This window comes from Eleginops maclovinus, chromosome 11 (genome assembly GCF_036324505.1).
Source record: "Eleginops maclovinus isolate JMC-PN-2008 ecotype Puerto Natales chromosome 11, JC_Emac_rtc_rv5, whole genome shotgun sequence".
Lineage (NCBI taxonomy): Eukaryota > Metazoa > Chordata > Actinopteri > Perciformes > Eleginopidae > Eleginops > Eleginops maclovinus.
The window spans coordinates 16873289-16896111 of record NC_086359.1 but is presented as its reverse complement, the minus strand read 5'-3'; the positions used below and the strand labels follow the sequence as shown (position 1 = coordinate 16896111).

At 39.3% G+C, this 22823-nt stretch overlaps 1 protein-coding gene across 10 annotated transcripts; it reads right to left on the bottom strand.

The window, feature by feature from the left end:
* Nucleotides 1–115: 115 nt before the first annotated feature.
* Nucleotides 116–22476, bottom strand: aifm1 (apoptosis inducing factor mitochondrion associated 1). 10 transcript variants are annotated; one of them, XM_063894723.1, is made up of 26 exons: nucleotides 22214–22476; nucleotides 18586–18716; nucleotides 18374–18488; nucleotides 17279–17407; nucleotides 15599–15670; nucleotides 14952–15032; nucleotides 10426–10506; nucleotides 9761–9832; nucleotides 9594–9665; nucleotides 8654–8725; nucleotides 8069–8137; nucleotides 7902–7973; nucleotides 7297–7403; nucleotides 7067–7197; nucleotides 6392–6482; nucleotides 6180–6264; nucleotides 5840–5916; nucleotides 4955–5063; nucleotides 4732–4839; nucleotides 4540–4628; nucleotides 4313–4453; nucleotides 3375–3517; nucleotides 1147–1271; nucleotides 876–1063; nucleotides 495–568; nucleotides 116–458 (listed from the first exon to the last, which is right to left on the bottom strand). In XM_063894723.1, the coding sequence occupies exons 1-25, from the start codon at nucleotides 22299–22301 to the stop codon at nucleotides 497–499; spliced, it is 2520 nt and encodes an 839-aa protein (XP_063750793.1). In that variant the 5' UTR covers nucleotides 22302–22476; the 3' UTR covers nucleotides 116–458; nucleotides 495–496. The 10 variants fall into 10 exon arrangements, with proteins under 10 accessions (XP_063750793.1, XP_063750794.1, XP_063750795.1 ...); XM_063894724.1 differs by having other exon boundaries at nucleotides 9761–9829; XM_063894725.1 differs by lacking the exon at nucleotides 8654–8725.
* Nucleotides 22477–22823: the final 347 nt, after the last annotated feature.

Below are 22823 nucleotides of genomic sequence, written 5' to 3'. Positions count from 1 at the left end.
AATGATTAAAATGCTTGAGGACAGATGAGCTCAACCACACAGAGCGCAGAACGTCCTTCAACTTATCCGTCATCAGAGCTACTATCTGCGAGCAAAATGAAAATAATGGGATCACTCCAATTTAAAAATAGCTTTTATTGCAGCTTCTCTCACGACGAGCTGCTCTGATCACACAGAAAAACAATAATCCATGCTCAGCATTAATTTATCCTGGTATGAGGAGAAAGCAGAATTACATCTTTTTTTTTTTCAAAACATGAGCAAAGGTTTTGGGTGGAAAATGAGATGACTATTTTCCTGGATAGAAAAAGAAGCGCAAACAGGTCCAACACAGAAATTCCCAAACATGAAACATATTAAAGCCACATGACATCATTGACATGAATCCTGTTTTGTGTGTGTGATCGGTTGTGTCTTCAAGAGTGAGGCAATGACTGCCAAAGTTCAGTTTTAACATGAAGCCCAACTCTCTCTGCTTTAATAAGTGCCGGCCGTCTTAATCGTCGTGGATGTTGAACAGTTTGGCAACTTCGTTCAGATCTGCGTGTTCCTCTCCGTCCTTGATGATCTACAAAACAAAACATTTACAGAATTAGAATTCCTTAATGTGTCTTGCAACAGGGCAGTTATATACATTTCTACAACAGCAAAAGTATATATAGTGCAAATAAAGAAAGAAAAAATACTTTAAAAAGATAACCAAGTATGCACCCATTATTAATAATAAAAAACAAGTAAATAACAAATATCAGAGGAATACACCATGGTAAAAAAGTAGCAGTAAAATGACCATATAAAATTAGGGAGCTGGTACTGGTTGCCCAGCCAAAACCAGATTTCAAATCCTTATTGAGCGTTTTCTAACTCTGATGTACCTTCCTAGCAATGGGCATCCTGTTAAACACGTTCCACAGGATGATGCCCACCACCACTTTGTCTCTCAGGTAGAAGATGACTCCTTTTCCGTACTCGTCTTTGTGGGATCCAGCGGGAGCGGGCGTTGAGGAGGCCACTGGGCTGGTAGCTGTGTCCTCCGTTTCACTTTCTGACCGGATTCCAGTTCCTGTAATACATTTAATGAGACAGCCTTAATCTTAGCTCTGGTCCTCGCTTTATTTGCTTTATTTGATAATACAACTTAATTACCTGACAGCTCTGTAGCAGCTTTAGGCGTATCCTTGGCAGTGGCTTTGGCAAACACTCCTACTGTAGGTAGGCTGCTGTCAACAATCCCAATCGCCTCGTAGCCCACATCAGGCCCCAGGTCGCTCCTGAGAGGGTACAAACGATATTGCAAAACATGTTACAGAAGCAGTTCAATCACAGCTTTCAGATCAAGAAGCATTCTTCAAGTTGCAGTTTTTTTTTTTATAAGGTTTCATAAATCTAAAATGTCTCCCTTCATCATTTTCCCTATTGGACGTTTGTGAAAATATCATAATAACCATATTTATCCTTGAGTTATAGCCAGAAACTATTTTTTCAGGTTGCAGTGACTTTGACCCCTAAGAATTAAAAGTCTACCTAAAGCTGTTTGGATATCTGATTCAGTCTCTTTCTTTTTTAAATCAAGCTCCACTCAAACTTTTCCAGTTTTGGATCAGACTGTAAACCGGTGCCCTGAGACGGCTGATTAATTCTGAGAAGGAGCCACTGTAAGTTGACACTTGAGCTCAACATACCATCATTTTGTGCCAATTACTGTCAACTTCTTTCTCTTAGCATAAACAAAATCTTGTTAAACTTCTGTTAAAATAGTTTTGCTGAAGTTTATCCTCCACGAAAAGAAACTTTTAGATTTAAAAACTGTCAAAACAGCTTCCACTGTCGACTGTTTGTTTGTGTACCTCACACAGCTCATATTCTAGACACACACACATAAAATAACAAAAAGGCTGAGAGGGCACTTTAAAAAAATGTGAAATCAGTGATTACACCCCACCAACACCTCATGAATGGTGTCCCTACAATGACATGCTGCGGTCATTCTGACAGCACACCAAATATGGCGTCATTTATAAATATCCAAACCTATGGCTGATGAATTTGTTTGGAAACCTGTCGTCACTTTTTCAGTTGTGCTGTTCAAATGCTACAGGCTTCAACAGGGTTTAACTTCAATTATTTTGCAGGCTTATTTCCCACAAATACGAGGACCCAACCCAGAATTTTTGAGACCCGGATAAAGGTTCATTAGGTTACAACACATTACTTTTATAATGAAAACTCAAAGGCTTTTAAAAGTTCACAGACAACACAAAGAGAGAGGTTTAATTGTGTTGACACATTTCAATTGTGTTGCTGCGTAACTGTAGGGCAGATTACAGGCTCTCTATTTGTTGCTAGGTTAGCAGTAGAGACAGAAAATGATTTGATAATTAAATAAGAGCTTCAGTATGTTTTCTTGCACCAAAATATTCATTCATATAATTTTAATGGCGTGGATTTTTCCCTCTCAAATTCTACAATACATTTGTTACGACCACAGCAGCTGAAAGTACAGCTACAGACTTCGCTATAATAGCAAGTTTAACCATTTCAATGTTATTTTCATATGTAGTACTTCCCAGAAACGTGTTTGATATTTAACGCAACATTGGAGTCAATGGTGTTACAAACAATAACTCCCATGATCCAACACTTACGACCCAGACTCCCCTTAAAGGCAGACAATTAAAAACTGTGAAGTGCTGCTGCATTAAAAGGTGATGTGGTGATACCCAGGAGGCATTTCACAGCCTTTCAGAGGAACATCGGCATATCATCTGAACGCATGCTGGTGCATAAGTCACAACACTTTGACTAACAGTCCTGAGATTTTTTAGGGACTGAAGGGAACCCAGTGTGTCAGCAGTGTGTCACATTTCACCAGCTGTTAAAAACATGCAGTCACATCATTCATCCGTGTAGTGGGGGCCATATTCCACACTGTACTTCAGGTTTTTGGATCTCCCTGAATATCTGGCAGATATTTAGTAAGAAAGATGGTGCATTTATGATGGGCTGAGTAATGCAAGAAAAGGAAAAAGAAAACCTACTAATGTCCTCTAAAGGCGGTTTAAATATTTTAGAACTTAATGGTATTCAAGACTTCAAGGCAATCATGCATGTACATCTGACTTCTAAATGGATTTAATGTGAATCATTTGTGGAATTGTACATGCTGCCACAGTGGCCGCATGTGTATTCAATGAATGTGGACCCGTGCATTTAACAATTCAGACTGAACCAGGCTTTCTCCCTCATTTCCATTTAGAGTTGCTCTCATGGCTTGCAGCTACAGCTCTCATATGCAAAACGCTTTGAAATTGTGACCCATGATAACCTTGTGTTAGCATCAGTAGCAGGAAACGGGAAGTAGCCCTCACACTCACCAGAACATGGACTGATGCCAGTATGGTTTGTTGGCTCCGGTCATGTTCTCCCCTGCCAGCCTCCCGCTCACAACGGCGTGATCGTGGTGCTCAACCCGTCTGCGGCCCAGTCTGATGTCGTAGAAGCACGCAGCATCTCCTGCCTGGGACCAAACACAAGGGCTTTAGGAGATGGACTCAAATATCCAACTCTACTTCTACAGAGGTGCAGTGTGTGCCTGAAGGGGGCAATACGATAATAGGTATGACTGAAAACCTAAAATCTAGCAAAGCTAAGCATTTTTTTCTATGATTTATTTAATCGCATTAAGTCTTTTTACCCCAACTCTTTAAAAGAGAGTGTCAAAAATAATTGTGTTAAATAAATATGTAAATAAACACCCCAACAACCACATGATTTTCTTATACGAGTTGATCTCATTTGATTTTATCTGATCGTAATCATGCAAGATAATCACTTTAAATCTAGAGTTTACAAAAAGTATGCTCAAGAGTTTCTTGTAAACAATTCATTCAACATGAAGGCAAATAAACGTTTTAAAAAAGGAAATCTTGTTTAATGTCTATTTAATGTGTATATATTAAACACCAAGTATTAATTTTGCCAGGATTGTTTGGCTCGTTTTGTCTGTTTCTTGTTGTCACTATATATTCTATAATTAATAATATAATTATATTTCCCCCTTTATATAAAGGAGGTCTGTTTCTTAACTGCTTCTGTCTTATCGACTAAAGAAGTCTTTGTCAACAAAGACCTAAAAAGTCGACAAAGACAGAGCAGCCTGGATTTATCCCTTACTCAACTATAAAGTTTGTCCACTTATGAGTCCCAGTTTTTTAAAGTAGATAGGAAATAGTTACAAATGGAATGTGTGTTCACTTTCAGGAAGTCATAATATTGTGGACCACTATTGGAATACTTCTGATCATTAACTTACCACCCAAATGTTGGATCTAGCTTGCAGCTCTGCATTGACCCGAAAGCCTCCGAAGTCAGAGTCAACCTCCAGACCTGCTGACTTGGCAAGGTCGACATTGGGCTCCAGGCCAACAGCTGCCACAATGTGGTCCGTTTTCACCTGCAGGGTGAAGCAAGAGATAATCAGTAACTGATAAGTCACTTCCTGGACTGCTATGGTGTTAACATGTGAAAACCTGGATGTACCAATCGGCCATCCTTCAGCTGGATTTCTAACTTGTCATCTTTGGAGACCACTGATTTCACCAACGCTTCTGCGATTATTTTCACACCCTCTAGAAAACCAAAGGGAACAATATTTAATAAAAGAAAGAAATGATTAAATTAGAAATAAAATGTGTTTTTCTCAGGGTGTGGTTGGACAAAATGGACGTGAACCTCTCTTGACTTTTTCCGTTGTCCAGTTGCTCAGGTACTCAGGCAACACTTTCCCCATGTTGCCCTTCTCAGGGTACATCTGTATCACCTCCAAGTCAAACTCTGAAGCTAAAAAGGGAGAAAGAGTACGGTTGAGTAATCAAACAACAGAGAAACTAATTAATTAGTTTAACATCCGAAGTTACATATGTCTGTCATTTCTCATCACGTCCAGTCGTCTTACATCTCCTGCCGAGGGCACAGGCCAGCTCACTACCCAAGAATCCTCCTCCGATGATTGTGATGGATTTGACGTTTCTGGAGACCTTGTCGAGTGCTTTGAAGTCCTCGATCTGCAGAACAACATGTATACAAAATATAGTTTTTGTACTTTGGTAGCAATCGGCCAAACAGTGACTAAAACATGGGCTTATACAAGTGTGGTAACTTATCTGTTTAAGGATGCAAGCACAACTTTATTAAAAGAGTACATGGATATTAACTCATCAATAAAGAAGACACAAATTCAATATATGTAGAGGTAAACCATTAAGAAGTAGGACTTAATAATTATAAAGAGCAGCAAATAACCAATTTAAATAAAAAATAATTTTAAAAAAATTCAATTATTGAAACATTTGAATTAAACCAAAATAATCAAATAAAATTATAATCAAACATTCGTTGACCAATGATGCAACCAATACCAATAAAATTACAAAAATAAATTCTAAAATCATTTAGACTGACAGTTAGCCTACAGAAAGTAACAGCTTAAAGTACATTTTGCAGTTATAAAGGTTGATTGTGTTGGAGCATACCTAACATAGGTCAGATTTTCCAGCAGATTAAAGCATACTGCAATTATTGAACCATAAGAAATAGTGGGACATTGAACACACTGCAGTCCATTAAGGGATTGTAGTTACTGAGCAAGCATCTGCATTTCCTGCTGTTGTTATACTAAAACTAAACAAGTATTTTGATTACATAATGGAAAATGGAGTATTTCTCCATAATGTCTACCTTTAACTTTACTCCCACCCCTAGTATGTGTCTTTTTTTCATTCAATTACACAGACCTTCCGGGCTGAACAAAGTCATCGCCCCCTTGTGGCTACACACTGACCTTGCGGAATAAAGTGGTCTTCTGCATCACCTCCTCTCCTGCTCTTTCAATGAGCTGGAGATTTCTTGGCACGCCACCTGGAGCACAGAGTTCAAATAATCAACCTATTTTATTTATTTTTGTTTCTGAGATGTTGAATCGATCCTATTGACTGTATCTTTATTTCCTTTTGGTCTGAGTGCTATCACACTTATGTATTGAGATGGGAATGCCATCTCCCACATGTTATGTTATTATTATGTCCATGATTGTGTCTCTTGCCTGTACAAAATAAAAAATGAGCTTTGCACCAGGTTTAAACCACGCATGGTAATAAATGCATTTTTAAGAAGAGGCTTACCAGTAGCAATCAAACACTTGTCGTATGAAATCTCAGTGTCATCGTCCAGTTTGATTTTGTTTCCTCTCACATCCATGTGAACCACCTAAAGTGGATTAAGACATTCTGGTCAAAAATCGTGAAACACTGAACAAATACATTTACATTAATACAAAAAATCCCATTGGTGTAAAAACTACTATCGTGTACTGTAAATGATGAGAACATCAGACCTTTCTGTTAGTGAGAATCGCCACTCCACCATTTTCTGCACGACTCAATTCCTCTGCACTGATGTAGAATGACGGTGGCTGGAAGAAGATACTGGCAAAAGAAACAGAAAGGTATTACAATCTTAGAAAATATTTTCAAATAAAAACAAAAACCTGTAACAGTGGGAGGTCAGTATACAGAGTTTAGTGCACTGACTTTGTTTTAGATTGAAGTAAAAGCATGTCCAGTCACAAACAGATTTTGGTTAGTGAACACTGCTGAATGGATCATTGGTACCTCACTCCCATCACTCCTGGACATCTACGACCCCCGCCTCAACCGCAGACCACTCAGCATTGTGGGTGACCTCTCCCATCACCCTCCTGCCTTCAGGGAGAAGCTTCCTTAGCCTGAGGTCCCACCCGACTAAAAACGGTTTTTCCACCAGGCTGTCAGGAAGCTGAACTCTCTCCCCTCCCTCCCACCTCTGGACTTTAACACCCCCCACACACACACACACACACAGCACCTGACATTTTCTACACTGCTATGGACAGTCTTCGGCACCAATGTACTTAGTTTTTTTACTGCAATATATTCATCATTCAAGTGACTGCTATTTTGTATATATTGACTGTTGTGCCTTTATTTAGAAAAAAGAAGGCAGAGGGAACCAAAACCAAAAGGAAACACACCTCCTTTCCTTCCCGTTCCACTGCTTGAAACGCAGTGTTTCCGTCACACTGGGGTCATCAGAGAACCACAGTTCTTTGGAAAGAGGGGGTCTCATGTATGGAGCGTCTGGCTCTTCAGTCACAATCAGCACCTGGTAGCAAATATAAATAAAAAAAACAGATATAGAACATGAGGAAAATATCAAATGTAATTGAGGATCAACAAGGTAAATGATGAACTGAATGGCGACCTTGGCACCGGGGTCTCTGGCTCGAATAGACCGGGCAGCAGCGAAGGAGGCGGTACCTCCACCAATCAGGAGGTAGGGGGCGTGTGAGGGGACCTTGAGAGAGTCTCCTGGAGTTTGAATGACAGAGCGAGACACAGTCAGTCCTTATTCTTAGGTTCTCAACACTACACACCTGAAAGGAGTAAATGGCAAAAGAAATTAAACGTTCATGTGAGTGAGATTAACCTTTATCATTACGAGTACCCAAACAATGTGAAAAAGACACGAACGGGCAGGGAGTAAGCTGCAATGAGAAAAAGTAAAAAATATAAAATGAAGAGGAGAAGGTGTTTGAAGTTAATAAAATGGGAAATGTGTCATTGTCTGCACCGAGAGGGCAGAGTCAAGATGCAGGCTGCCTCCGGTAGAAAACATCTTTAACATTTTACCAATGTGTGTGAACCTTTATCATTACCCAAGCAATGTGAAAACACAAAAACAGGGAGGGAGAAGAGATGACGAATAAATGCTAAAAACAATAAAACGGAGAAAAGGTGTTTGAAATGAACAAGATGGAGATTAGTGTCAGTGTCTGCTCCGCTCCGTCCGAGGCTCCTTGTTCTTACCGCTCTCTGCCACAGCTTCTGGCTGAGGCTCGGCGGGCTCAGCTGGGGGGCTTTCTGCTGCTGCTGTGGGTTCTGTTAGTGTAACCGGAGCAATAACCGGTTAAAAGAAAACAAAACCTTACAGGCGGTAAATGTACATCACTGGTTCCATGCACAGGTCTTCTTACCGCTCTCCTCAACAGCTGCAGGGGGCTCTGTTAGCTCGGCTGGGGGTGGCTCAGAGGGGGCTGATGGTTCTGGTAGTATAGTGGCAGGGTTACATAATGACCTCTGATATGCACTATAGTCTTAAAAGGGTAACAAAAGTTAACTATGGACCCTATTTTACCATGTTTTTGTGTCTAAGGGGACAACCATTTTTTTTTACTTATCCAAAATGAGCTGCTGCAGCATTATGTAAAAGGACCCTACAGATTTGTGTCATGTGACTTCAGGGTCCTTTCCATAAAGTTGTGAGTCACTTCACAGGAAGACACAGGAATCTGAACCCTTCATTGGCAAAACCATTAATTTTACAAACATTGATCTCCGAGTTCTTAAATTGCAGACAGCTTAATGGTTGCAATCTGCACAATTGTTGTCCCAATTAGAAAATTAGGGTTGAAGTTAAAAATACCCTAAGTTACTCTTTACCTGAGGTGCTGTGGTGTTATCTACTACACTGCCTGGGCTCAGATGGGAAAGCAGAGGTGTAAATGGCACCTTATAATTGTAATAAATGAATTAGATCAGAGTATCTTTTCTGCTCTTACCCTCTTCAACTACAGGAGCAGCAGGGGGTTCTGCTGTCTCCTCTGGGGGGGCTTCTACTACTGGCTCTGCTGCTGTTAGGGCAATCCATAGTAAGGTTTACATTTTGAAAGACATTATTAAAGAGGGGAAGACCATCGGGATACATGCATTTCCTCCGCTTCACCCTGGGAACACTATGCAGAGCGTGCACACTAGTTACAAGTGGAAGCTGCCCGATGTGTGGGGAACCTCTACAGTGACGTACATCAAGAAGAGTAAGGATTTATAACATCTGTACTTTTTAGTTCTTCCTGCTGTAAAGACTTTTTTACATCCGAGACACAGCCTGACAAAACAATATGTTTGGAGATAAAACACAATATCCACTTTAAAGGGCAGCTTCCAATTATAAACAATATTATGAATAAAAGTTATTTTACTTCTATTCCGGGAGAAAGTTTGACACATTTACAGAAAAAGTCAAAGAGGAAAGGGTCCATTCTAAATCACAAATATGACAAAGCCAACAGGAGCCAAGATATTTGTAATAAATACTGACGATTCCAATGACTGTGTCCAACAAAAAAAAATTCAGAAGGGAGAGGAGTATGTGTGTCCAAAGTTCTACTGAAAGTGAAATGGGTTAATGTTAAGGTTAGAGGATGTATCACTAAATAGAAAGTGATAAACACATGCCTCTAGAGGGCACAGTCAAAGTTCATGCAATAAACTTCAGCTTCGTCCGGTATAAATCATCCTTAACATGTTACTCATGTGTGTGAACCTTTATCATTACCCAAACAATGTAAAAACACAAAATCAGGAAGGGAGAAGATCTGTAATGAGGGATTAATGCTAAAACAATGAATAGGAGAAAAGGTGTGTCTCAAGAAAACGAGATGGGGATTAGTGTCAGTGTCTGCTCGCTTCCCAGCTCCGTCCGAGGCTCCTTGTTCTTACCGCTCTCTGCCACAGCTTCTGGCTGAGGCTCGGCGGGCTCAGCTGCGGGGCTTTCTGCTGCTGCTGTGGGTTCTGTTAGTGTAACCGGAGCAATAACCGGTTAAAAGAAAACAAAACCCTACAGGCGGTAAATGTACATCACTGGTTCCATGCACAGGTCTGCTTACCGCTCTCCTCAACTGCTGCAGGGGGCTCTGTTAGCTCAGCTGGGGGCGGCTCAGAGGGGGCTGATGGTTCTGCTAGTATAGTGGCAGGGTTACATAATGACTGATGTGAATTACTGATAATATCTTTATGACATCTGAATATTTGTTTACGTAGCCCCTATATTCCCAATTTCTTGTGTCTAGTGGGGATTGAGGAACAATGTTTTATGCTGTAGTCGCTAAATTACCTGCAAAGTCATTTCTCCCGGCATTGTTTTTTATATGCATCTGACAACATTTTTGAAAAGGACCCTACAGATAAATAACCTTTTCAATATGTTCGACTTAATTGGGTCTGTTTGTTGCGGTGTCATGTGACCTATTGCCGGGTAAGAGTTGTGAAGTGTGAGAGAGTTGGAGCAAGGTGTGGCGGTTTTCTAACGTTTATTAAAGTGCAGAAAGATGGCTAAGTATATAGCTGCTTTCAACAATGTGGAAGTGTGTGAGATTTCAGTACGAGGTTTCCCTAATAAGACTAACACACTGGATCAAGGGAACGGTAAAGAAAAGCGTGTTTTATTTCTCTGTAGGGTTATTTTCATTAAGTTGAGCTGTAAAGCACTGAATGGCAACTTATTATCTTTCCAATATGATGAATTAAATCAGAGGATCTTTTCTTCTCTTACCCTCCTCCACTACAGGTGCAGCAGGGGGCTCTGCTGCCTCCTCTGGGGGGGCTTCTACCACCGGCTCTGCTGCTGATGGTTCTGGTAGTAAAGTGGCAGAGTAACATCATGACCTCTGAATTGAGCTGTAGTGTATCTACTACTCAGACTCAGGTCAGATTATAGCAGAGTTGTACACAGCACCTCAATATCTACTGTAACCTATAATAACGGACTGCAATTAATTGACAGCTGTTCACTTTTGCTGAGGGTTGTTGAAAATACCTTTTACATAACATAATAATACTGATATAACATAACACGAAGCGCTGCCCCTTTTTTCCTTACGTTGATTTGTCAGTTTTTACATTTAATCACTTATTTCCAAGACACTTAGGAGAAAGATCTCTGGTAGACACAAGATTAAAAGTGATTATTTTGCATTTTGCTTAATGGAGGGCAATTTTTTTATCAACGGAAAAATCGATTGGTTGTAGTGTTGCACGATGTACCGATACTTCAAAAGCACCGCGATTCTTGGAAATTAAAAATGTCACGATTCCTAAATTTATTAGTATCGATACTTCTAGAATGTCCGTGTTCCATATTTGTAAGAGACATATTTCATGTTGGTGTGTGCAACGCACGCTCGAGTGCCTCCCTATGGACGTCCGTGTTTTTTCTCCTCACGCACGCAGCAAGAGGCTGCACTGCTGCTGTCATTTAACAAACACTACAGAGAGATGGCTGCATGTGCGAGTGATACTGTGGCCGCCGGTCCACGGCTGGTTGATAAAGATGACGCGAGGAGTGAGATATGGAGGTACTTTGCCTACCTTGCTGACAGTGAGGGCAAAGCTACCGATATGTCGAGACCTGTTTGTCGTAAGTGCTACAAACAATTGCAAACTAAGGGAGCCAACACCTCGAACCTGGCGAAACACTTGGCCGACAAGCACGCCGAGTTGCACAAGGAGTTTAAAGACCGACAGGTTAGTATGTGAAATATAACATGTATCATCACGTTCATGAACTTCATGCCCTTAAAACAAGTCAAATGAGAAGGCTATAGTTTATTTTGTGACAAGTCACTGTTTTGCACCACCGTAGTTTGACCAGGCTATCTACAGAAATAGCAGGCTAACTATGGGCATTATCCTCATGGCTAACCACAATAGCCTGCCTAACGCTAGTTCAGCATCTTTCTTTGAAAACGCAACTTTCATAGATGACGTAAATAATTCGCAAGCTGCTAAAATAAAGCATACAAAACATCAGCTAAAATGATCTATAGCCTTTATTAGCCTATATGATAAAAATCACAGCATGTGCATGTTTGTCAGTGATTTATTTAGCCTGTATTGGGTTACAGCATTTAAAGAGCATGAACCTGCTGTACGCAAAGGAGGTGTAGGCCTATATGAAACCTTTGCCTTGTAAGAAATTATGGACTCAAATATAAAGTTAACCATCAAAGAAATCAGACATTGAAGTACAGGAAACGCCTATATTAATCCATGTCACAGTTTAAACAACATTAGGTTAACTCATTATATCCTATGAATAATGGTAATGTTATGGTTAAGTGAATGTTAGCAATTATCACTACCACTGCATAGAGATGTTAAGTTAGTCACAAGTTATTGTTACTATCACACATAAACTATTTAGGTCCTCCGTTATGACACATTTATCACCATCATATTTTAAATATTTCCATTTTCTTCTGCTACAGCGGTCTGCAGCTATGGGCTCTGGAAGAGCAACTCCTCAAAGGCAGCAGCCAACCCAGCAGCCAACCCTCCAAGCTATGTTTGAGCAGCACAACAAGTACCCCAGGGAGTCCAAGGAGGTAAAACGGCTTAACAGGGCAGTAGCAGAATTCATCTGTCTGGATCAAGTGCCAGTTTATATAGTGGAAAAAGCTGGGTTTAGAAACCTTATGCAAAATCTCGACAAAAGGTATGACGTCCCATCCAGGAATTTTTTCATGTACAATGAAATTCCCAAGATGTACAATGAAACAAGAGCGATAATCAGTGCCCAACTTAGTCACACACACCGAATACATTTTTCTCCTGCACCACTGATCTCTGGACCAGCAGAACTGTGGACACTTACATGGCAGTAACACTCCAGTTCATTACACAGTCCTGGGAGATGCAGTCCTGGTGTTTAGGGTGCTCTGCATTGTATTCTGATCACACAGCCGACACTCTAAAGGAAACCCTGGAGGAAATTATCACAGATTCCTGGGGGCTAGACATGGCCAATATGGCTGGAATGACAACAGATAATGCGTCAAACAACCGCAAAGCTTTCAGTGAATACACCTGGATACCCTGTTTCGGGCACAATCTGCATTTGGCAGTGAACAAAGCCATAGATATTGATCGTGTGGCAAGCTGTCTGTCCAGGCTCCGTAAGACTGTGTCAGGCTTCTCCAGATCAAACAAGATGTCTAGACTGTTCAAAGACAAACAAAAGTCTTTAAAACTGCCACAACATACATTAATCCATGATGAGCCCACCCGATGGGGTTCCACCTATGACATGGTGGAACGATTTTGTGAGCAGCAGCAAGCTGTCTCTGCGGTTCTGGCTGAGGACCGGAAGAAGTGGCACCTGATGCCCAGAGACACAGACATGACCACTATAGAAATAGTGAGGGATGTCTTGGCTCCACTCAGTGACTTCACTGATGCCCTGAGTGGAGAGAAAGAAACCACCATATCATCAGTCCTGCCACTGATGTGGAAAATCAAAGCCTGCCTAATAGAAGAGGAAGGCGACCGCCCCTTGGCCATAGAAATGAAGAACAAAATTAGAGGAGATTTTGAGAAAAGGTACGATGACCACAACCTGCAGATGACCCTAAACACCTCTACGTTCCTTGATCCGAGATTTAAAGATACTTTTGTAACAATGGAGGAGGATATCAAGAGGGAGCTGCTCCTTAAATCTGAGGCCGTTCAGCTTCCACCCCACAGTCCAGTGGACCCTAGAGGAACAGGTGCTGCACCAAAGAGGAATAAGAGAGACTTAAAAAGTTTGCTCTGCACCATAACCACAGAGAAGAAAGGGGCAGATAATTCTGAAACGAGGCACCATTCTCCCACACCTGCAACACCCACAGATAGACGACTAAATGTTGAGTTTCTTGAATACAAACAATTGAGAGAAATCAGCCCTGCAGAGGATCCCCTGGCCTGGTGGAGTCAACATGAGGCACAACTGCCCATCCTGGCACACTTTGCAAAGAACTATCTTTGCATTGCAGCATCAAGTTGTGCTTCAGAGCGAGTCTTCAGCACATCTGGAAATATCTGTAGCCCAAGACGTTCCAGGCTGACTGAAGAACATTTAGACATGCTAGTGTTCTTGGCCAAGAACTTAAATAAGTGTAAGAAATGAATATCTGCTGGCCATTCTAGGGCTAATGCTCTTAAGAGACTCAGTTTTGAGTATAAGAGATGCTGCAGCTAAATTGTATTTGTTTTTTTAAACTCAGTTGTGAGTATAAGAGATGATGCAGCTAAATTTTATTTGTTTTTTTAAACTCAGTTGTGAGTATAAGAGATAATGCAGCTACATTTTATTTGTTTTTTTAAATTGAATGCCATTGCTTTAATTTGTTATTTATGTTTATTACTGGTAACGCTTGTGTTTCTTATGACTGAGATAATGCTGCTAAATTTATTTATTTTTTTACCTTGAGTGTCATTGCTCTAATTTATTTTTTATATTTTGATATTTCATATTTTGTTCAAATGTTTAATATATCTGCTGTTCATATGTTCATTTATTAGTGTGTTATGATAAGAATGTTGCCCCAGTTTTAAAATAAAGCACATCAATGATATTTGAGAGTGTTTCTCCCTTTTCAGGAAAAGTATCGAAAAAGTATCGGAATCGCAATTCTTGACTTGGTATCGGTATCGAAACAATAATTTTGGTATCGTGACAACACTAATTGGTTGATATAAATAGAGTGTTTGAGGACTAAGATTTTTGTTTTGAGTATTGAATCAGAGGGTATTTGTGAGTTGTTTTTTTTTTTAATGCAGGTAGGTGCATCTTGGGTATGATTTTATTCCCCCATAAGTAAGACTGCATCTCTCCGACGTATGACTCGATACTACAAATCACACACTAAAAACGTTCCGCCAGCAACATACATCTGCCTGTGTTGCTGGCCAGACATGGGTGTGTTGGTAAGTAGCAGATTTAGTTCATTAAATGTACCAGGCAGGCATGCAATTTTGTACTTAAGTGTATTTCTGAAAGTTTTTAAATTATGAATCTGGGCAGTAAAAGTCCTTCACTTCTAATGCTAAGATGTTCTTTCTGCAAAATGCACTTCAATTGATGTTAAACGTGGGGAAGTGTCTAATGTGAAGTTGTTTGTATGAGCGGTGCTCGAGAAAACTGCAATTAGCAATACTGAAGCCGAGCCTTCATTTGTTTTGAACAGCACGTTTGAAAGAAGCACGGTGCTATTATCAAAAATAGAATGAATTAAATCAGAGGATCTTTTCTTCTCTTACCCTCCTCAACTACAGGTGCAGCAGGGGGCTCTGCTGCCTCCTCTGGGGGGGCTTCTACCACTGGCGCTGCTGCTGATGGTTCTGGTAGTAAAGTGGGTGGGTTACTACTACATAGACTCAGGTCAGATTATAACAGAGGTGTAAACAGCACCTGAATATCTAACAATAAAACAAAGAATATCTGTCTGGGTGTATTGGTAGGGACCCAAGGATGTGCAGTGTCAAATTGGATAAACGGCACGATCAATATCAATAAACTTTAATAAACTAAGTGTACAGCGCTTTGAAGAAGCTGGACGGGCCTCAGGGCTCTTCCAACTGTCGATCATGTCCTTTACAGACTGCAATTTCTTGACAGTGGTTCACTATTGCTGCTGGTTGTGGAAAATATACTCACATAACACGAAGGGCTGCCCCTTTTTTCCTTAAGTTGATTAGTATGTTTAATTAAACTTATTTCCAGGCGCTGGTAGACAACATTTCAAGTGTTTCTTTTGCATTTTGCTTCATTGAGAAACTCTTTTTGTCAACTAAATGAACTAATCTATAGGTTGAGAAAAATGTCCGTGGACTAAGAATGTATCAATTACTATAAATAGAATGAATAAATTAGTTGGATCACAGTATTTTTTGTACTTGAGTCTTACCCTCCTCAACTACAGGAGCAGCAGGGGGTTCTGCTGCCTCCTCTGGGGGGGCTTCTACCACTGGCTCTGCTGCTGTTAGGGCAATCCATAGTACGGGTTAAGATTAAATTGAGTTCATACAATTATTAAAGGGGAAGAAGATCCATGCATTTCCCCCTTTCACCCTGGGAAAGAATGCAGAGCATGCAGACTTTCACAACAACAAGTGGAAGCTGCCCGATGTGTGGTTTAGCGCTACAGAGACATATTGTTGAGCATCAGGGAGAACATGGGAGTTTGTACATAAGAAGACATCACTGCTCATTATAACTCGAGCAAGTCTCACCACAAAGCGGTTACACAGGTCATTCTTCAGAAGTAGAATAACCTGTGTTCTGTTTGAAGACTTACTGTTTAAATTAGACACTGCTGTGAAGACTTTTACCAATTTAGACAGAGGTTGAAAAAACTGTGAGGTAAGAAAATGGTTCACCTCAAAAGGGCAGCTTCCAAAACTGTCACAATTAACACTACAATCCCACAAGACAAAGTTTCACAAATGATGAGACATTCACAGAAAATATCCGAGAGGAGGATCGATTTCAAATCACAAATATATCAGAGGACATATTTATACAAAAACAATTAAATAACTCCAAAGACTGTCCCACAAAAACAGAAATATTAACAATTCAAAATGAAGGTGATCGGTGTGAGTGTCCCAAGTTGTATTCAATCTGTAAAGGGTTAATGTAAAAAAGGTAAAAGTAAATTGAACCCCACAGGATACACTGTGGTGGATACACCTGTGTCACCTCACAAATAGAAGGTGAATAAAACAAACGCATGCCACAAGAGGGCACAGTCACACATCATGCAGTAAACAGATAGAGACAATACTCACAAAGACAAGACAATAAAACATCTAGAGGGCCTCCTGTATAAAACATGTCATCACCAAGAAGTTGGATTTGTAATGTATTTACAATTTGGGATGATTATGCGCAAGGCATGAAGAGGAACCAGGTGTCAAATAAAGAATTAAAATAAACAGTGCTGTAAAATATGTTGGCTACATTTCTTTGGGTAGTTGGTTATGTATAGTAAGCCTCATGACACATTTTCAAGTTGATCTTATAAAAAAGGTACAAATTGCAACCTTGGATTACAAGCCATAACTCAAAATGTGGCACATCAATCAAACACAGTATTTTTAGCAGAACATACTGACATCCGCTTGTGTTTTCCCAAATATTTGGATCTGCTGTACATCGTATGTCTGTCATTACCAAATGCAATGGCTCTGTAGGTTTGAAAATATCTAACCCTAAAAGTTTATATATTTAGTGCAAAATTCCAAGCAGTAAAAAACAATGCAATTCTAAAAAGGTTGTTTTTAAATAGCATTTACATAAGGTAGATAAAGACACACAGAAACATGACATGTAATGACCCAGGTGTGTTTTACAGCCTGCTTTTTTTTCTGTTGCAGTACCATGACTTTACCATCTTGGGGCAGCATGTCTGACACCTCAGTTCTCTTTAAAGTATACTACTTGTACAAAGTGTAGTACACAATATTCCTCATCTAGTATGCGTCCAAGTGTTATTCTCCTATGAATTTCTGGTTCAAATACACTCTTTATACAGGAGGCACAATGTTCTGCATGCTATAAGGGTATTGAAAAGTATGCAGACAACCTGGGAGGGCTTCAGTTGTTTCAGTGGGTGCTTCAGTGGTTTTTGGGGGGGCCACCGTTTCAACTTCAGTGGCTGGAGGGCTCGGCTCTTCTGGTGAAGGTGCTGCTTCAGGTTCTGGCTCAGGGACAGCTGACGGAGTGGTAGGAATTAATATACATTAGCTATGAAAATATTAACTAAGATTTGTTTTAAACGCTACTCCATTTGTGTTATGTGAACTTCGGAGATGGTGTTTTAACCAGAAAAAGAACAGGGTTTAAAGAGCATTTGTTTTACTTTAAAAATACTTATGAACAGGGTAACCACACCTTCTTAAACATCAAATTTGAGCACTTTTTAAGACCCTTCCAGACCAATTTCCCACAAAATAAAGCAACCTACAGGGCATAGTTTAGGACAGGATTCATGGTTAATTGCCCTTAAGACTTTTTCTAAGGGGATGCATGAAACAATCTGTGGAACACACACATACAGGCAGCAGAAAGTAAAATAAAAATATCCTATAGGTCTTCTTCTTTTAATAACCCATGTTTATCTTTAAAAGAACTTCATTTTTGCTCCCTTTTTTATTCAAATTAGGGCTTTTATGAACCAGCCCCAAATAAATGAAAATACATGTTCTTTTGTAGTCTCATTCACTGCTGTTTACATTAAAATAGAGGGAATACATCATGCAGTGCAAAGTCAGCTGATTCAAGCCTACTCTCAACACCAAGTAACCTTCCACTAGGATTTCAAAACAAAATCCTATTAGTCAAAAGTGTGACACAGCAGAAGATATACAGGCATTGTTCCTAATGTTGTACCTTAAGCGCCAGCTCTGTGTTCATTTTAGTGAATATGTTATATATGAAGTTTTACTACCTATTAACTTATCAACAGAGTTGGAGTTTGATATAGCAATCTTAAGATAAACATCTTCCACAGCTAAAACAAACTAAACTTGTACCAAAACAGCAGTTCTTAATTAATTGTGACCAAACAAGTAACAGTGAAATGCCCAGGCCTCTGAAAGGACTTGGACTGTTTATAAGGAATTAAGTAAAAAGGTCAAAGTGTCATCATAACTTAAATCAGTGGATATGAATAGCTCACCAGGAGGCTCTGTCTGTATGTATGAGGCTTGCTCTTGTGATTTATTTGGTCGGGAGGAAATTTCATCAATACGTTCCTGATATCTTTGGCCGTCTCCCTTGACAGTTCGATATGTCTGAAATAAAAACAGAAAAGTTATTTGCTTAACTGACTACCACTGATAATTCCACTGATGTTTAATGCATGTACTGTGACAGACCCATCCAACTCACGTATGCTCCACCAGCGACGCAGGCTGCTCCCACCAGAAGGACATATATCTGGTTTTCCCGACCTCCCCCTGCAGGCCCGCTGGACATGTGAGCCGCAGGCACATACGCTGGTGTTCCGACATTGCTTAATGCTGAAAACAAATTGACAACAGACATTGGTCAAAGTTAACTGAGAGAAGTCATTGTGCACTGAAGAAACTGAAACGTTGACTTTAATTAAGTGCATTATGTCAACAAATTTAATATAACTGTATTAGGTTAGTTGAAAGCAATAATATTTGAAACATTAGGTTCTACTGTTTTTGCTTCCAACTAACCTAATACAGTTATGTGGAATTTATTGACATAATACACTTAAATGAAGTCAAAATTTAAGTTTCTTCAGAGTGGTTTCAACACATCTCTAAAGCAAGTTTTATAAACCGTAGCTACATAATTATGAATTACAATTTCTTTATGTCACATTTTCACTATAGGGTGACTAAAAATGTTTCAGTAATTAACATATGCGTTTCCTATAAATACTCTCCATTATTGTTTATGTTGATAAGCTAACAGCTATAGGACTGACATTGACAACTGCTCAAATTAATTATTCAATCAATAACATTTAACTTTTCAAAATGATCGATTGAAGATACAAATGATTAACATTTAAAAAATGTTTAAATATTTTGGAAATGATAGTTTAACCACTGCAAGGTAATAGCATATCTTAGTTTACATGTCAGCGTAAGCATCAAAAGAAAAGGACTGTCATTTAATGTTAATAACCCTTGTGCTTGTTATTAAGAGGGATTAAAAAAGCAGGCAGACGCAATTTCAGTTATGTTTGCATGCTTGAATCCTCCTTTTGAGCAACCTCTTTCATGAACTTCTTTCCTCTTATATACCTGTCAAACTGAAAGCCTGTGGGCACAATCTGCAAACTTTGATCAGGCTGAGAAAAATACATTAAGGTTCCGAATTTTGACCCAACTAGTTATGAAGAGTTGTTAAACTTGCATTAGAGGAAATATGTCAGGTGGCTGGAAAAAGGCAGATCTACGAGTCTAAATAGCAGGCCAACATTGATGCTTCATATTGAAAAAGGCTGAACTTGGACTTTGCTTGGCTGAAGTTTATTTGTTATATTTAGGTTGGGTTTTTTTTGCAGACGATTGTGTGACTGAAGGCACGATGGGACATATGAACCATTGACTTGTTCATATTCAGGACTGAGAAGTAGTTTACTTTTATGCAGTGGTGTAATGTAGTGAAGTTCATTTACTCAAGTATTCTACTAAAGAACAATTTGGGGTTATTTTATAAGTATTTTTATTTAATGCTACTTGATGCTTCTACTCCCATACAATTTGGAAGTCAATATTGTACATTTTAATCCGCTACATTAATTTGACACAATTAGTTACTAGTTACTTGACAGAGTATTGGCAAATACAAGATACAAATAAACTAGACTATATAGTTATAAGTAAAATATCCATCACTTTTACCAGCCGTGATGAATGCATGGCTGCTCAATAATCCAGCAATTTCATATACATTATTCTGAAATGGGACATTACACACAACAAGTACTTTTACTTTTGGAACTTTAAGTCTATTTGGATGCCGATACTTTTGTAATTTTACTTAAGATTATGAATGCAAGTATTTTACTTGTAACAGTATGTTCACACTGCAGTATTTCTACTTTTACTTAGAACTTACTTCTTCTTCTACCACTGCTTATTTCACTTCAGTGCTATGATGGAAAAGCAACTTTTTTAGTTTATGTATTTTTTGTGGAAGATATGCGGGATATGCAACATCATAATCATATATATAGACAATTCTTTTAGTTTAAATAAAAGCATGACCAACGACTTTATATGTCTTGTTGTATTTCTTATCGTCGGTGTGGCCCTTAATGAAATTGAGAATGAAACACCTGCAGAGGTGGGAGAGGTACTCAGATCTTGTACTTGCGTAAAAGTAGAAGTACCAGAGTGTAGGAATACTCCGTTACAAGGAAAAGTCCTGCAATCAAAATGTTACTGAAGTAAAAGCATAAAAGTATTAGTATCTAAATATACTTTAAATACTAAAAGTAAAAGTACTCATTATGCAGATTGGTCAATTCCAGAATAATATACGATGTGAGTTGATTAGAATTATTGATGCATTAAAGTGTTATCAAAGCTGGTAAAGATGCAGCTAGTTTTAATTACTTTGTATACGGCAGGGTAGCTTGAGAATGTTACCGTAGGTGTGAATATAGTCTGATTTAAAGTTCTCCTATTATGCTATATTTGAAAAATATATTGTAGGGCAATATCTATACAAAACTTGTCTGTGAAGTGTTTTGCTCAAAATACCAAACAGCTTCAAATTTGAGCCGACCTGAAGCTGGCCACGGCCCTTTAGAGCATCATGCATGATAAGCTTCTAACTACTCAGCTAAACGCTGCTGTGATTAAACCCCATATTATGTTCAAAACCACACCAACATTATTTCTGATCACTTGTTTTTCAGTGTTTACCACTAGAACAGTGACGTTATATGAATTATATATATATATATATATATATCAACTCTAAGTCCCTCCTGCAGACATCCTGCACAGAGACACAGAGGTGCTGCAGAGGGAATTCAGCTCGCAACTGTATATTGCGGACAACATGTTGGGACTGACATGGGATGCCAGGAGTTCATGTAAAGCCAGCCCACACTCCGATATGACGTCAGCAAATCTGGATCAGCTCCTTTGTACCCCGTTTTTAGAGAGGTGGGTAAGGAGGATAAGGGAGATGGTCGTATTTTCTGACATTTTGTGAGCCACACATTTATGTATAAAAGACAGCAAAAAGTGCATTTTGCAAAATAGGGGACCTTTAAGTGTTGATTATATTTCACATTACTGAATCAAATCTGCAAAGTAACTAAAGGTATTAAATATAGTGGAGTAAAGTACACTATTTACCTGAACTGTAATAGGATACAAAGTAGGAAAACAATTGAAATACTCAAGTAAGTACAAGTCGCTCAAGTAGAGTACTTGTGTAAATGTACTTAGTTACTTTAGAGCACTGAACACCTGTTCAATAACTCCCCACTGCTGCCTTTCTTCATCATTGTAGATGAAGGACACTATTCTACACATTGTGCCAATTCTTTCAGGGTCAAATAAGATGAAAAATCACGTGATCCAAAATAAATTCGGCTTATGCAAGCATGGCTAAATGTGACGGGTTTACAAACTATGGCGTAGTATCTGTAAAAAGCGTAATGCAAACCAGCACTGAATCAGGATAATGTGACAAGGACACGTGTTCATTTCTTATTCATTCATTGAGCACTGTTTTGTAGTAGGCTTAAGGTGACGGCTACAACTTTTGTAGCGCAATATGCTCTGAGCTAACCCAGTTATAAAAATGTCATTGACTCCTGAATGTTGTCATTTGCTCAGTTAACGTTAGCTTTGGGACAGCTAAACGAAGGTCAACATACAAAAACTAAACTAAATAAGACCCCCTCTGGATTAATTTATTGTTGCAATTGTGCAATATGAAAGCCACGCGAAATTAGTGTTTGCATTGCTCACAATGACAAGTTAGTGTGCCTAACACTAGTTAGTTAACTTACCAGTTCTCCTCACATTCTGCCGGCAGAGCGTGGAGGAAGCTCTAGCAAGTGGTGCAAGCTTTTTCCATACAGTTCTACATTTCAGCATTATGGCTCAGCTCCGCCGTAACGGTCCCCAGACTACTAGAGGAGTTGTCGGATAGGAACACTAGACAGTTAGCGTAAATTAAGTCCAACAGCCAGCACACACTGAGACACTGACAACTAGCAGCACCGCGCTACACGCCAAGGCCAGAGACAGGTCATCCGTTTCAGGGGAGTTGTGGGTAATTGTAAAGACTCTTTGACCACAAAGATACGTTACCACTAGGAAAGCTAAGTAGGGCAACGGCTTTGGAAGAAAGATGGCGTCACTGGTTGTCATTGAACGTGTAGAACACGAGTTCCGTAAATTATGTTACAAAAATATGTTTTGGTCATCATCATTGTGCTATGAGGGAACTGTGCATTTTCGATTATGTGGTCAACAAGTCATTTTTAACGTTTATGTCTCTCTATTTTCTCTGTATCAATGCCGTTACACCAAGTCTCATATATTTGAGCTCTTTCCTTCAAGACTCTCTGGTAAACCGGTTCTTCTTCTTGACATTTCTAAGCATTACATTCAGCC

Excerpts from the sequence above, each read along its gene's own strand:
- aifm1 (XM_063894723.1), bottom strand. The coding sequence starts at position 22,301 with ATGCTGAAATGTAGAACTGTATGGAAAAAGCTTGCACCACTTGCTAGA. Across the intron at positions 1,272-3,374 it reads TGGCATCAGTCCATGTTCTG|GAGCGACCTGGGGCCTGATG; the intron begins GTGAGTGTGAGG and ends GTACCCTCTCAG. Across the intron at positions 569-875 it reads GGATGCCCATTGCTAGGAAG|ATCATCAAGGACGGAGAGGA; the intron begins GTACATCAGAGT and ends TTTGTTTTGTAG.